Genomic DNA, 15,787 nt, shown 5'->3' with positions numbered 1-15,787 from the left:
AGATTGTTTACTTGCATCGATCCACCTTTAGATTGGCAGCACCATATTCTGCTGGTGAGGGCAAGAGAGGGCGTGTGGATCCCTGTGTCCATGGACCAACCATGGGAGGCTTCCCCATCTGTCCATATTTTTTTTTTGAGGTGGTCTTGCTCTGTCGCCCAGGCTGGAGTACACTAGCGTGATCTTGGCTCACTGCAAGCTCCACCTCCCAGGTTCGCCATTCTCCTGCCTCAGCCTCCCGAGTAGCTGGGACTACAGGCACCCGCCACCACGCCCGGCTAACTTTTTTGTATTTTTAGTTTAGACGGGGTTTCACCGTGTTAGCCAGGATGGTCTCCATCTCCTGACCTCGTGATCCACCCACCTGGGCCTCCCCAAGTGCTGGGATTACAGGCTTGAGCCACTGCACCCGGCCCCATCCGTCCATATTTTAACGGAAGTATTAAAAGGAGTTCTAACTAGGTCCAAAAGATTCATTTTTACTTTGATTGCAGTGATTATGGGTCTTATTGCAGTGACAGTGACTGCGGTGGCTGCTAGAATTGCTTTACACTCCTCTGTTTAAACTGCAGAATATGTAAATAATTGGCAAAAGAATTCCTCAAAATTGTGGAATTCTCAGACGCAAATAGATCAAAAATTGGCAAATCAAATTAATGATCTCAGACAAACTGTCATTTGGATGGGAGATAGGCTCGTGAGTTTGGAATATCTTTCTCAGTTACAGTGTGACTGGAATATGTCAGATTTTTTATTACACCCAGAGCCTATAAAGAGTCTGAGCATCGCTGGGACACGGGTAGACGCCATCTAAAAGGAAGAGAAGATAATCTTACTTTAGGTATTTCAAAATTAAAATAACAAATTTTTGAGGCAGCAAAAGCCCATTTAAATGTGGTGCCAGAAACCGAGGCAATGGTGAACGCTGCTGACGGCCTCACAAACCTTAACCCTGTCACTTGGGTTAAAACCATCAGAAGTTCCACTATTGTAAATTTCATATTAATCCGTGTATGTCTGTTCTGTCTGTTGTTAGTCGACAGGTGTATCCAGCAGCTCTGGAGAGAGAGTGACCAGTGAGAACAGGGCATGAAGACGATGGCAGTTTTGTCAAAAAGAAAAGGGGGATATGTAGGGAAAAGAAAGAGAGATCAGATTGTGACTGTGTCTATGTAGAAAGGGAAGACATAAGAAACTCCATTTTGGCCTGTACCCTGAACAATTGCTTTGCCCTGAGATGCTGTTAATCTGTACCTTTGCCCTAACCTTGAACTCACAAAAATATGTGTTGTATGGAATCAAGGTTTAAGGGATCTAGGGCTGTGCAGGATGTGCCTTGTTAACAAAATGTTTACAGGCAGTATGCTTGGGGAAAGTCATCACCATTCTCCAGTCTCAATAAACCAGGGGCACAATGCACTGCGGAAAGCCGCAGGGACCTCTGCCCCGGAAAGCCGGGTATTGTCCGAGGTTTCTCCCCATGTCATAGTCTAAAATATGGCCTCGTGGGATGGGAAAGACCTGACCGTCCCCTAGCCCGACACCCATGAAGGGTCTGTGCTGAGGAGGATTAGTAAAAGAGGATGGCCTCTTGCAGTTGAGATAGAAGAAGGCCACTGTCTCCTGCCCACCTCTGGGAACTGAATGTCTCGGTATAAAACCTGATTGTCCATTTGTTGAGTTCTGAGATAGGAGAAAAGCTGCCCTGTGGCAAGAGGCGAGACATGTTGGCAGCAATGCTGCTTTGTTACTCTTTACTCCACTGAGATGTTTGGTGGAGAAAAGCGTAAATCTGGTCTACGTGCACATCCAGGCGTAGTACCTTCCCTTGAACTTACTTGCAGCACAGATTCCTTTGCTCACATGTTTTCTTGCTGACCTTCTCCCCACTATCACCCTGCTCTCCTGCTGCATTCCTCTTGCTGAGATAGTGAAAACAGTAATTAACAAATACTGAGGGAACTCAGAGACCGGTGCCGGTGCAGATCCTCTGTATGCTGAGCGCCGGTCCCCTGGGCCCACTTTTCTTTCTCTAAACGTTGTCTCTGTGTCTTATTTCTTTTCTCAGTCTCTCATCCTGCCTGACAAGAAATACCCACAAGTGTGGAGGGTCTGGCCCTCTTTGGGCACAGAAAGGCAGCTAGGGCTCTGCACTGGGCTGGCTCTGTCCCTACATAGATAGATAGATAGATAGATAGATAGATAGATAGATCAATACATACATACATACATACATGGATACATAGATACATAGCTAGCTAGCTAGATACATATATACATAGATACATAGATGAATACAGAGATACATAGTTGAGAGATAGATACTTAGATGATTCTGAAGAATTGGACTATGTAATTATAGAGGCTGAGCAGCTCCACAGTCTGCTGTCCGTGAGCTGAAGGTGCCCCCTGCTTGCTTCAGGACTGAGTCTGGTTCCCCGATCACTCTGACCAGAGATTCCTGCTAAGATGGTCCCTTGGTGGCCACTCCACACCCAGCCAGCATCTCTAGGCTCCATGTAGGGTCTCCCTACACTCATTATCCAAGATTCCTGGGGGGTGGGAAACCATCAGGTTTTGAAAATATTCACTAGCAGCAGTGGTGCATGCCTGTAGTACCAGCTACTCGAGAGACTGAGGCAGGAGGATCCCTTGAGCCCAGGAGTTCGAGACCAGCCTGGGCAGTGCAGTGAGACTATTAAAAACAGAAGGAGGAGGAGGAGGAGGAGGAGGAGAATGAGAAGGAGGAGAAAGAAAATAACCACAAACAAGCAAACAAGCTGACAATGTCATTTATTTGTTTATTTATTTATTTATTTATTTGAGACAGGGTCTCACTCTGTCACCCAGGCTGGAGTGTGGTGGTACAATCATAGCTCACTGCAGCCTCAACCTCCCAGGCTCAAGAGATTCTTCCACCTCAGCCTCCCTATTATCTGGGACTGCAGGTGTGCACCACCATGCCCAGCTAATTTTTTTTATTTTTCTGTAGAGATGGGGTCTTGTATGTCACCCAGACTGGTCTTGAACTCCTGAGCTAAAGTGTTCCTTAACCTCCCAAAGAACTGGGATTACAGGAGTGAGCCACCATGCCCAGCCCAGGCTGACCAATTTTTTTTTTTTTTTTGAGACGGAGTCTTGCTCTGTCACCCAGGCTGGAGTGCAGTTGTGTGATCTCGGTTCACTGCAAGCTCCGCCTCCTGGATTCACCCCATTTTCCTGCCTCAGTCTCCCGAATAGCTGGGACTACAGGTGCCCATCACCACGCCTGGCTAATTTTTTTTTTTTTTTTTGGTATTTTTAGCAGAGACAGGGCCAAGCTGACCAGTTCTGAAAGTGTTCTCCATCAAGCAGCTCATTTACTTAACAATATCACTTATTCCCACACACACATCCCCTCCCAGATCTCTTCCATGTCTTTGCAGAACCAGCTCTCTTAAGTAAATATTCCACAGTCATATTTACAATGCAAATTTCAAGTAAAATTGCAATGCTTGCAAAAAAAAAGAAATGTAGGATTCTGTGATGTCGATGAAAGTGACGTTGGAGAACCTCTGCTGGGAGCCAGGCAAGGCAACTGCAGTGAAGATCAGGCAGTTCACCCTGAAAGAGAAGCTGGCCAAGGAGAAAAGATAGGGGCTTCCCAACGGGGTGGGTTGACCTCAAAGAGAGGCGTTCATGAAGGATGAGAAGGAGCTCAGTTGTTTTTGCAATGTGACTCCCTTCAGCATCATTCTGTAATGGTCAACTGTGAAATGAAGGATGTTGCAGCAGGCAATCCTATGATTTTATCAAAAAATTATGCATGAAATATCCAACACTTGATTTTCTCTTTGTTGATTTCACGGAGAGTTACAACTGTGTCCTACATCTTGCTAACTATCACGTGTCATCTGTTCATTATTAAGGAAGGTTTTGGTTTTCTTTTGCTTTCTCTTCTACCCCCCACACCCCAAGCACAGACAGCGTTGGTTCTGTTGGGTCTATTTCCAATGGACGGCTGACAGCAGGCTTTTCTCTGGTGCCCATTACTGAGGTAGGAAGGCCGTCTTTGATCTGCAGGTCACTGGGTCCTTCCTGGGCCCAACACCTCCCCTTCTTCCCCAGAGAAATCTCTTCATCACATACCAAGACATGAATTTACCCACGGGAGCCACAGGCCAAGCAAAGAGAACGCCCAGTGAGCCATGGAGGGAGAAGTTTCTGGTGTTTTCTTCCGGACCCACTGACGCCACAGCAGCCCCTCCTGCCCCACTGGCCAGGCTGGATGCAGCCACCAACTCCCTACCTGCAGTGTGGTCCACCCTTATGGAATCTCATCAAAGTGTACCCTTAAAGAGGGTTCCTTTCATTTCAGCTTTTTTTTTTTTTTTTTTTTTTTCATTTGGTGTTTCGTTTTGTCTCCCTGGCTGGAGTGCAGTGATGTGATCTCGGCTCACTGCAAGCTCCGCCTCCCAGGTTCACGCCATTCTCCTGCCTCAACCTCCACAGCAGCTGGGACTACAGGCGCCTGCCACTACGCCCGGCTAATTTTTTGTATTTTTAGTAGAGACAGGGTATCACTGTGTTAGCCAGGATGGTCTCAATCTCCTGACCTCGTGATCCGCCTGCCTCAGCCTCCCAAAGTGCTGGGATTACAGGCGTGAGCCACCGCGCCCGGCCTCATGTCAGCTTTAATTGTCCTTTGCTGCTCAAAGGCCTTCTAAGTGTTATCATTTACCAGGTAGAACTGAGAACTCTGTAGCCCCCCAGATTTCTCCAGGTTTTCTAGAACTCTCCTCCTGGCTGGTAAACCAGCCGGTTCTTTCGAGCTCACCCTGTTCTTGTAATACTTTGATAAATGCAGCCACAACAACCCACGCAGGAGGGGCCTTGTGTTTTCTGAACTCTTCCCTCAGGGATACACGATCTGGGACAGTCTTACCAAATACATAACAACTACCTTTCTCGCCTCTGATAACTTTCCTTTCCACCCACCTCCTGACCAATAAACCAAGGTCTCAATGCTATGTTTTTGCTCTGGTCGGTTTCTGGGTCAACCAGGATAGACCAATTATGCTGCCCACACAAGCCACCTCCACATTTCAGTGACTTCACACGACACAGGCTTGCTTCTTGTTCACATCGCAGGCCACTGCACGTCAGCTGGTGACTCTGCTCTGTGCTTCGTCACTCTGGGACTCAGTCGGAAGCAGCAGCCACTGCTTGGAACATTAGTGGTGACAGTGGGGAGAAGAAACAGAGAATTCAGAAAACTGCAGCAGGTGCTTCAAACTTCTTCCCACTGAGGCAAGCAAATCACATGGTCACACCTGACTTAGAGAGGGCTCATGGAAGGGCCACTCTACCACCTGCCATCTGACCTGTTCCCAGAAGGAGAGGAGAACCAGGATACCTATAAAGAGCCCTAATTACCACCCCGTTCTGTGCTCTGTGTGGCAACACTGCCAGTCCTATAGATAGGCTTTGGCTAAATGAGCTTTTCTTTTTCACTCTAACATATTCATTTAAGGCTATAAATTTTTCTCTAAACAGTGATTTGGCTGCATGCAGTAAATTTGATAGCCCCATTATTTCATTAGGGGTTACAAAATGGTGAGCTTCTAATTCTACGATTTCTTCTTTATTCATAAACTGGAATACTTCCTCTAATTTTTTGGTTACCGTAAGATATAGTTTGTCTATCAGAGACAGAATAAGTGTCTGATTATTTTCCTTTATTTAGTCATGTTCAAAATAATGACTTGATTCCTAGAATCCTCTAAAGGCAACTATGTTTTACAGTTTGCATACTGTCTGTATTATTATTTGTGTGTGTGTGTGTGTGTGTATATATGATTACTCACTCCTAGTTTAAACATACTTGATGTGTATCAGTCCAGTTAAGAAATTGGTGTTCAGATTGTCCCAGGTCCATCTATAGAGATATAGAGAGTTTCTCCAGGTTTGACACTTACCTTTTTTTTTTTTTTTGAGATGAAGTCTTGCTCTTGTTGCTCAGGCTGGAGTGCAATGGTGCCATCTCAGCTCACTGCAATCTTTGCCCCCCAGGTTCAAAAGATTCTCCTGCCTTAGCCGCCCAAGTAGCTGGGATTACAGTCATGCACCACCACACCTGGCTAATGTTTTGCATTTAGTAGAGACAAGGTTTCACCATGTTGGTCAGGCTGGTCTCGAACTCTTGACCTCAAGTGATCCACTCGCCTCAGCCTCCCAATGTGCTGGGATTACAGGCGTCAGCCACCTTGCCCTGCTGACTCTTTAGTTCTTTTGATATGACTGCTTTAGTCTTAGTTATCATCTCTGCTTTCTGGGATAACAAGATGTTCTAGATTTATCTTGTTCACTTCCAGCCGATTCATCAGAAAAGCCAGGTTCCAAGGAGATACAATAAACAGCATTTGAAGACAACAGTCTTGGTGCTGGGCGTGTTCACTGCTACAGGATGGCTCATTGTTTCTGAGTCTTTCAGTGGAGGAGGAAACTATTTTTATAGTTTCCTATATAAAAATGGATATAATACATCATGGGATGGATAAAATACATCATGATTTCATATCGATATGTCTAATTCAAATTCAGGATGACAAGGTTTTTACTTGACCTCATCAGTTCCACACCAAAAATTCTAGTTCTGATACCAACCTAATTTATGCATTTGCTTTTTCCATACAACATTCACAGCAGGATATCAACCACACTCCCACTGCCACCATGACTTCTAAAAACAGCTTAGGAATTTTATTTTAGTGTTCTTTCTATGCTTAGGGCATATCCCACCAATAAATTACTGTGTTTCCAAATAACTTGAAATAAATAATTCAACTCTATTAATATTGCCTCTTTTTTTTTTTTTTGAGATAGAGTCTTGCTCTATCGCCCAGCTGGAGTGCAATGGTGCAAGGCTCACTGCAACCTCCACCTCCTGAGTTCAAGTGATTCTCCTGCCTCAGTCTCCTGAGTAGCTAGGATTACAGGCCCACACCACCACACCCGGCTAATTTTTGTATTTTTAGCAGAGACGGGGTTTCACAATGTTGGCTAGGCTGGTCTCGAACTCCTGACCTCAGGTGATCTGCCCCCCCTGGCCTCCCAAAGTGCGAGGATTACAGGCGTGAGCCACTGCGCCCGCCCCTCACCCAACCCCCTGTAGTTTTCAGCAGCATCTTCTGCTTCTGTGGCCCTCACCTGAGGAACAGTTCTGTCTCCATCAGATCCATAGCTGGAAAGACCTGGGGAGAGAGGGGTTCTGAGAAAAGAGGGGTCAGCCGGGAAGGAGACGAGAGGCAGGGGAGACAGCCAGCCCCATCCTAGCACCTTCCACCGACATCACCATCAGAGCCAAGCAGTCCGAAATACAAGAACAAGAAAACCGTAGCCATAGCCAGAGTAATGACGCCGAACAACAGAGAAATCAGCAAGGTATGTGTTTCAGTTTGTCAGCACGGTATTTTTATTAGTTTCCATTTAAGATAAAGCAGAGCTTTGGACATGCAAAGCCACTCCAAGGAAGCCTCTTAAACGCACACCTTGTTGCAGGTGGGATGCTCATGGCCAGCTGCTCTAGCTGGAAAAGACAGGACTACAAGTGGATTCAGGAGCTCAGGCCTCTGAATAGATGAGCAAAGGCAAGGCTAGCGGGTGAGGGGTGATTCAGCCTAGTTGCAGGTGACTTGGGAAGAGAATTTGTTAGTAGAGACAATGGACATTAATTAGGGTCAACTCTCCTTAGGAAAAGGCAGCCAGATATGGCTTCATTCTATAGCGGGGAATGGACTCTGAGCAGTGGTTTGAGGCTCAACAATGAAGCACAAGTCACAGCTTCGGAAGACAGGATTAGCAGGACTCACATGAGGCCTGAGTACAGAGCCTCAGATCTTGCACTGGCAGCACACGGGGACACAGCAGCTAGACTGGGAACAGCAGGGCTTGCAGCAGGTGGACTGGCAGCAGGATGACCCACAGCCTGAGGAGCAGTAACAGGGCTTGCAGCAGCTGGACTGACAGCAGCAGGGTTTGCAGTAGCTGGACTGAGAGCAGGATGACCCACAGCCTGAGGAACAGTAGCAGGGTTTGCAGCAGCTGGACTGGCAGCAGGATGACCCACAGCCTGAGGAGGAGCAGCAGGGTTTACAGCAGCTGCACTGGGAGCAGGCACAAGGGCCACAGACCCCTTTGGAGCCCCCACAGGAGCCACAGCCCCCCTTGGAGCCCCCACAGGAGCCACAGCCCCCCTTGGAGCCTCCACAGGAGCCACAGCCCCCCTTGGAGCCTCCACAGGAGCCACAGCCCCCCTTGGAACCCCCACAGGAGCCACAGCCCCCCTTGGAGCCTCCACAGGAGCCACAGCTAGAGCAGGAACAGGCTGGCACACAGCAGCACACGGGCTTGCAGCAGCAGACGGGCACACAGCAGCTGGAGCCACAGCCTCCACAGCCAGAGCCACAGCCCCCACAACTGGAGCCACAGGCCCCACAGCCGGAGCCGCAGCCTCCAGAGCAGCCACAGCAGCCCATGGTTCTGGTGGATTGAGGGTGGAGCAGGTAGAGGAGCAGGTGAGAGTGAGGTGTGCAGGTGTGGAGCTCCCCGAGCCAGGGTTCTTTATACTCCTGCCCAGGGTCAGGTGAGAGGCTGGGCACACGGTCACTTCCTGGTTCCTGCTTGTGCCACTGGTCCCGGTATTCTCTTGTGCTTTGCATTTTTATAAATAACTCCTGTTTTCCTCGCACTGTTCTCGAATGTGCTGTCAGGTCTGCGATGGAAGCTGCCCCTTAGTAAACACTAGCAAGTGTCCCGCGGTGAGTTCCCCTTTCCATGTGACCAGAAGGAAGCGATGAGCAGGCAGCGACTCGCTCAGAGGCCTTGGTCTTGCTGAGGGTGATTTTGAGCCCAGGGCTCCTGGCTTGCTTCCGGGAAGATTCCTCTGCTGGAGCCACGCGTCTTGCTTGGGACATGCCTGGGCCTTACACCTTCACGGTCCACAGCAGCTCCTGGCCCGCGGGCTGTTTCCAAAGGTCCCAGGACACGGGGCTTCAGCCCTCAGCTCGGCAGGGTCCTTTTCGGTGTAAGACTTTGTTGGAAGGTTTGGAGTGTGGACTGGGACGGGGATTTTAAGTGCTTATTCTGGAGCTTGCTGCGTGCTCCCCATGGAAAATGTGCTCCTGTGACAACCGGGGTTTCTTCCAGGCCTTTCGGACCACCGGGGTGGCAGGGTTGACAGACAAAGCAAGGATGCCTGCTGGAACTTGAATTTCAGATAATCGAAGGCTGCCTTTTGAGGAAGCAAATCCAAGCATTCCAAGGTGCAGACACTTCTCTGCGCTGGGTCAGGACCCAGATCTCATCGCCTCCTGCAGCTGTTCCTCCTGCCGCCGCACGGTGTCGCTGTGGAGCAGGTTCCGCCCCAGCCTGGCCGGCCCAGGGGCTCCCGCACAGCTGCACCTGCGGACCGCGGAGGCCCTTCCAGGGACGGTGCGCGGAGGAGGATGCCCTGCCCGGGTGCCCGCCTGCTCCGAGTCCCGGGCTCAGCCTGGGAAGCAGCAACTACATTCGGGTGCAGGCCCACTGGATGCTAAAGAAAGCCCGTGGAGAGCAGGGAACCGGATGGCCATTTGCCCCCGTGACCACAATACCTGTGAGTGCCCCGAGCCCAGTCAACGGGCCCCAGGCCACGGTGTAGACACCGGCTGGCACTCGGTGACTCTTCCCGCGTGTGCTGGAGCCCCACTCTGTTCTGGAGTAGGGGACTGTATCTCAGCGAGGAACAGAAAACCCATTAGGGGAGAGCCGCCTTGTGTTGGCTGTTCCTGCTGGAGGCGGCATCCTCCAGGTCTGGTACAGAGGAAACAGATAGATTTGCTTCCTGATACATTTGCGTCCAGCGCCCGATACATTTGCCTCCAGTACCTAATACATTCGCCTCCAGTCCCCGAAGTGACGTATCAACACCTGCGCGGACTCCTAGTGACACCCTTGGGTCAGCTCCTTCCCTTGGGTACAAGAGGACTTTTTCTTTTTTTTTTACTTTGGGGACATCTTCCCTTTCATGGGCCTTTGTTCTTCGTAGTCCATGGGTGACCTTCAGGTTCGCTGAGTTGGGCCAAGAGGATCCTCAGAGGACGTCCTAGGAGGCTCTGATGGAACAATCCACATGGAAGTGGTGTCCACCCTGTCCGGCGGGGAACCCCATGAATATGTAGCTTTTGAGAAAATGCCCCTGAAATGTGTGTATTGTATAAGGTGCATACGCTCCTGTCTAGTCATTTGTTATTTTAATTTTAGTTAATTTTATTTTTTTCACCTTTTCAGCTTAAAACAGACATGAATATGAATAGTCTTTTCTCCCATGTTCCACATTTGGAATTATCTGCAGACCCCTTCTTAACTACTTTGGGTTCATAGACTCTTCTGTGGATTTTTACAGAGCCTCTCCTTAAGCAAGTCTACAAACATGCACAAAAACACAGAACTTTACATAAAACTGTGCAGTATCTAGACAGGACCTGATGTCCACCTGTATCTGTAGGTTTCAGATCAAGAACCCAACAGAAGAGGGGGCACCAAGTAAGAGAGAGCTGGAAGGATTTCTCCTTCTAAAACGGGCTAGGCTGACCCCACAGATTTTTACTCCTCCACCACCTGAAACCACACTCAGATGAGAGGAAGGCTCAGGGGCGGTTTTTCCTGAGATGGTAAAGTGCTGGCTGATGCCGTGCAGCAGGGGAGGCTCCAGCAGAAGGACTTGCAGAAGAAGCGACAAGGAGAAGGCCAGCAGCAAAGTGCGTTTCTCGTGACAAAGATGGCAGACAGCATGATGGTGCAGGGCTTGGAGGCTAGGACATGAAGGGTACTACAACACCTCTCTCTGTCTCTCTCTCTCTCTCTCTCAGTACTACTCTTTCTGGGTGAAGTCAGATGCTGTGCCAATAGCAGCCCCATGGAGAGTCCTGCAGGTGAGAAGCTGAGGCCTCCCACCCACAAGCCAAGGCATGTACCATCCTGGAAGTGGGTCAACACCGGCCGAGCCTTCAGGGGATGCAGCCCCAGACCCTCAGCCAGAACCACCCAGCAACATTTGGAGCTTGACAGAGAAGAATGAAAAGATCTTGTGAAGGTGCTCACATCTGCAATCCCAGCATTTTGGGAGGCTGAGGTGGGAGGATCACTTGAGCCCAGGAGTTTGAGACCAGTCTGGGTAACGTAGTGATACCTCATCTCTACAAAAACATACAAAAATTAGCTGGGTGTGTGAGCGCACACATGTAGTTCTAGCTACTCGGGAGGCTGAGGTGGGAGGATTTCTTGAGCCCAGGAGGTCGAGGCTGCAGGGAGCTATGACTGCACCACTGCACTGTAGACTGGGTGACAGACCGAGACTCTGTCTCACACACACACACACACACACACACACACAAAGAAAGAAAGAAAAGAAAAGAAAAAGGTAAGGCCAGTAAAACAAAAGAAATTTTTAACTTCATTTCATTATTAACAAATGCACACAATTTCTGAATCAAATAGAAGACTCCAATATGATTATTTTAAAATACCAAGTCATAAGTAGGGTTTGTTCCAAGAATGTTAAGATGGCTCACCGTCAGGAAATGTACCATTTTGTACTCATTACAAAAGTGCCTTGAGGGAGAGAAGGATTCACATGTTCACCTCAGCAGGTGTAATGATTAGCTATGGCGTGCCTGACCATGAGCTGAGGGACAGAAGTGTCTTTTTCAACTTGATAAATTCCGGATGGAAGTATGAGGTTCTTGTGAAGGTAAATGTGCTGTATCTAAAGAAGAAATGACGGGTAGGATGGTCATGACTGGCTGGGGGTACAGGAAGAAGGCGGATCAGAAGCACTGGATGGCACTCAGGTCGGCGCAGGAGACGCTAGTCTGAGGGGATCACCCGCCTCTGTGCGGGGCCAGTGGAAGATGGTGGCTGATCTCAGACTGTGTTAAACATGCATGTTAAAATTTTCACAGTCACCACTGGGGAAAAGTAGAAATAAAAACATCAGTGCAAAGCACTAGAAAAAGAGGAGAAAGGAAGAAAGAAACTTTTTCAAGTCCATAGAAGCAAGAAAAGAGAATTTTAAAAGCCTATGAAAAGGAAAAAGTAAAAATAAGAAAAGCACGGAAACAGTAGCACCCGTGAGATGGTAGAGATGGTGCTGACCCACGGGCGTGACAAGGGGCCAGGATCGATGCCCACCAGGGAGGCCAGCAGCCCAGCAATGCCAATGCAGGACTGTTTACAAGAGCACCCGAGGGCAGCAACCCGCACTCTCTTTTGGCACCAGGGACCGGTTTTGTAGAAAGCAATTTTTCCACGGACCCAGGGGGGTGGTTGGGGGCTGGATTCAGGATGAAACTCTTCCATCTCAGATCGTCAGGGATTAGATTCTTGTAAGGAACACGCACCCTAGATCCCTCGTGCGCACCGTTCACAGTAGGATTCTCGCTCCTATGACAATCTAATGTGGCGGCTGAAGGGATGGGAGGCCATGCTCGCTCGCCTTCCACTCACCTCCTTCTGTGCGGCCTGGTTCCTAACAGGCCATGGTCTGCGGCCTGGGGGTTGAGGACCCCTGTCCTAGGACACTGGGTCCTCCTTGGCTGTAGCCCCCACCCACCTGGAGGCTGTGGAAAGGGCCCGAGTAGGTGGAGAGCAGAGATGTCATCAGGCTCGTTTTTCTCTCTGGGAATGCAGCTGGGCTCTGCTGCAATAACCATCGCCCGTGTAGTTAATTGCTCAGTATTGGTCTTCATTCTATTGCCCTCAGCGCTTCTTGCCTTGCCTGTCCCTGCCTCACTTCTTTAATTGGAATAAATCCCAATTGTGTAGGGTCTGTGTGACTTTCCCCAGAGTCCCAGGTGCTGTCATCTTAGATTTCTGCCATTTGGAAGGCTGTCTTCCTGTTTTCTTCTACTTGGAGGACGTTTTGTCGCCATATTCTTGGGTCATGTTTGGTTTTGTCTACTTTTTGGAGAAATTGATCCCCTATCTTTGGGTTTATGACCTCTCTGAGGAGCATCTAGGAGCAGCTCGCTATGAGCACCCTCAGCCCAGACAGCCACGGCGGACTGGCCGGTGATTTGCAGAAGCGGCAACGTTGATTCAGCCTTTGGAGTTCCGTCACCAAACCGCCAGGGGCTCGGTCCTCAGCGTTCTGCATTCATTCTTTCCTGGAACATGCTATGCTCTTTGGGGCTAAACTTTCAGATCTTCCTGCGGGTCATGGCGCATTTCTTTGACTTTTGAATCTGTTTTCTGCTCCGTTTGTTAAAGGCTCTGCTACTTACACCGATGCTGTGGCTTTCCTGTCCTCCTCGTCTGCCAACCTCTCTGTGGTGATTCCACGGCTTTGTGCTTTAGCCACACTGTGAGTATCTCGCATCTTTCTTGGATGTCGTCGATCCAAGTCCCAGCCACCTCCGTTCCGCTCCTCACTCTTCCTAACCACCAACTCGAACCGTAATGACCTCCCTCTGGTGCTCATTTATTTCCCAAGGCCTCCACTCTTCCTTTTAAAACTTACTCTATAGGCCAGATGCGGAGGCTCACGCCTGTAATCCCAACACTTTGGGAGGCCGAGGCAGGCAGATCCCTTGAGGTCAGGAGTTTGAGGCCAGTCTGGCCAACGTGGTGAAATCCTGTCTCTACTAAAAATACAAAAATTAGTGGGGTGTGGTGGCAGGCGCCTGTAATCCCAACTACTTGGGAGGCTGAAGCAGGAGAATCCGTTGAACCTGGGAGGCAGAGTTTGCAGTGAGCCGAGATCACATCGTTGCACTCCAGCCTGGGCGAAAGAGCAAAGCTCCATCTCAAAAAATAAACAAATAAACAAAATAAAACTTACTCTCTCTTTTTACCATCTCAACTGAGAGCCCTTTTAAAGTTACTATGCCATATTTGTAATTTGCTGCCATATTTGTTATTATTTGCTTCATACTTCAACAATTTGCAGGAAATCTACTTTTGTCTCCTGAATGACGAGTTCACTTAGAAAGGTTTGTTTCCTTCCTTTCCTCCTCCTTTTGTTTTTTAAGGTTTGTTTTCGTAGCTGTTACAGAATCTCACGTTACCTCTCTCGGGTTTGGCCAATCCTGTCTAGATCTTCTGCCTATGTTGAACCGAAAGGATGCTCCTGGTTCCCTTCACCCAGCACCTGAGGGCAGAGCTGCCAAGCTCTGGCGAGCGCCTGGGGTGCGTGACGGTCTGCTCACGTCCAGTGCGGCCTCGGGCAGGGTTGGTGGGGGACGGATTTGTTAGGATGCCTGGGCTCTGCGCTCACGATCCAGGTCTTATGAAATGTCCCCACCCCAGCCTCACCGCGTCCCGTCGGGGGGAGTGAACTGTGGCCACACGGGGCTGCATCCTCTACTCAGTGTGTGCCCTTGGAAGAGGTATTTTCAGCACAGTGGGCACTTCCCTCTCTGTGGGTTTCTCTCAGTCCCCTGCCCCCCCCCGGCCCCCATTAGCAATGGGAACTACGGAGCCTATAACCCTCTCTCTCACCTCTTCCAGACAAGACAAGACCTTTCACCCAAAGCTTGAAAGATATTCATTTTTACCATCTAATAATGTTGGCGAGGCAGAAAATAAAATGACAAGACAAAGTGAGAATAGTGTTTAAAAACGTCGGAAATTAAACTCAAGTACACACCTGTGGAAAAACAAAGTGCACTGTTTGGACACGAGGGATTCGTTCTCTCAATATCCAAATAACTTTTGAAGCAGTAATAGAAGTCAAAAAAGTATATAATTTATATTGGAGTAAAAGAATCAGCCTCAGTAATAGTTAATTGAAGAGATTAACAACAGGGTGATAAATGAGATTCTCCATCCTCCCATGAAATTCCTGAAGATTTTTAACATGAACGATACTCACCATGTGAGGCTGTGTACGCAGCAGCCAGGAGTCCTGAGCGCCCCACGACCTGAGGCTGGTGGAGGAGCGGCTGAATGCCGTGCACCCACATGTTAAGACAGAACCAGGACACAACATTTGTTCCTCAATTTGCCTCTTTAATTATACGGATGAAAGCTTAGTTTTTAAAAATTTCTCTTTACACAGAGATCACAGTCTCAAAGAAAAATGTGGTGCCATTGGTGGGAAGAAAACAACCAAAATGATCTTCGTAGAACACCTGTTCTCTGCCGGTCACGTGAGGAAAACAGAAGGCAGGTGATCAGGTTCAGTACAAGGTCCAGTTCCAAGGAGGAAGTGGCTACATTTAGAAAGGTAAGCAGGTGGGTGTTGGATCACGCCAATGAGAACCGAAAGTCCAGCAAACAGATAATCACATACCCAGGAAGCGCTGGCAATGATGGAGTGACTGAGGTCTCAGAGCGACCCTACCCAGGGATATAAGGGGCCCAGGCTCAGGGAGCTCCACACCTGCACCTCCCTCTCACCTGTTTCTCTACCTGCTCCATCCTCAATCCACCAGAACCATGGGCTGCTGTGGCTGCTCCGGAAGTTGTGGCTCTGGCTGTGGGGGCTGTGGCTCCAGCTGTGGGGGCTGTGGCTCCAGCCGCTGTGTGCCCGTCTGCTGCTGCAAGCCCGTGTGCTGCTGTGTGCCAGCCTGTTCCTGCTCCAGCTGTGGCTCCTGTGGGGGCTCCAAGGGAGGCTGTGGCTCCTGTGGGGGCTCCAAGGGGGGCTGTGTTTCTTGTGGCTGCTCCCAGTCCAGCTGCTGCAAGCCCTGCTGCTCCTCAGGCTGTGGGTCATCCTGCTGCCAGTCCAGCTGCTGCAAACCCTGCTGCTCCCAGTCCAGCTGCTGTAAGC

At 49.3% G+C, this 15,787-nt stretch overlaps 1 protein-coding gene across 1 annotated transcript in view; it reads left to right on the top strand.

The window, feature by feature from the left end:
* LOC110741162 overlaps positions 1–15,787 on the top strand; it is an 83,416-nt gene that overhangs the window by 59,510 nt on the left and 8,119 nt on the right. The window contains exons 4-6 of the mRNA XM_031653977.1: positions 13,288–13,381; positions 15,077–15,244; positions 15,453–15,721. Coding sequence (XP_031509837.1) covers positions 13,288–13,381; positions 15,077–15,244; positions 15,453–15,721 — 531 coding nt within the window. The remainder of the gene's footprint in view (positions 1–13,287; positions 13,382–15,076; positions 15,245–15,452; positions 15,722–15,787) is intronic.

The sequence above is a fragment of the Papio anubis genome, chromosome 12 (genome assembly GCF_008728515.1).
Source record: "Papio anubis isolate 15944 chromosome 12, Panubis1.0, whole genome shotgun sequence".
Taxonomy (NCBI): Eukaryota; Metazoa; Chordata; class Mammalia; order Primates; family Cercopithecidae; genus Papio; species Papio anubis.
The sequence above is the reverse complement of the archived record's forward strand: the minus strand, read 5'-3'. Positions and strand labels throughout refer to the sequence as shown.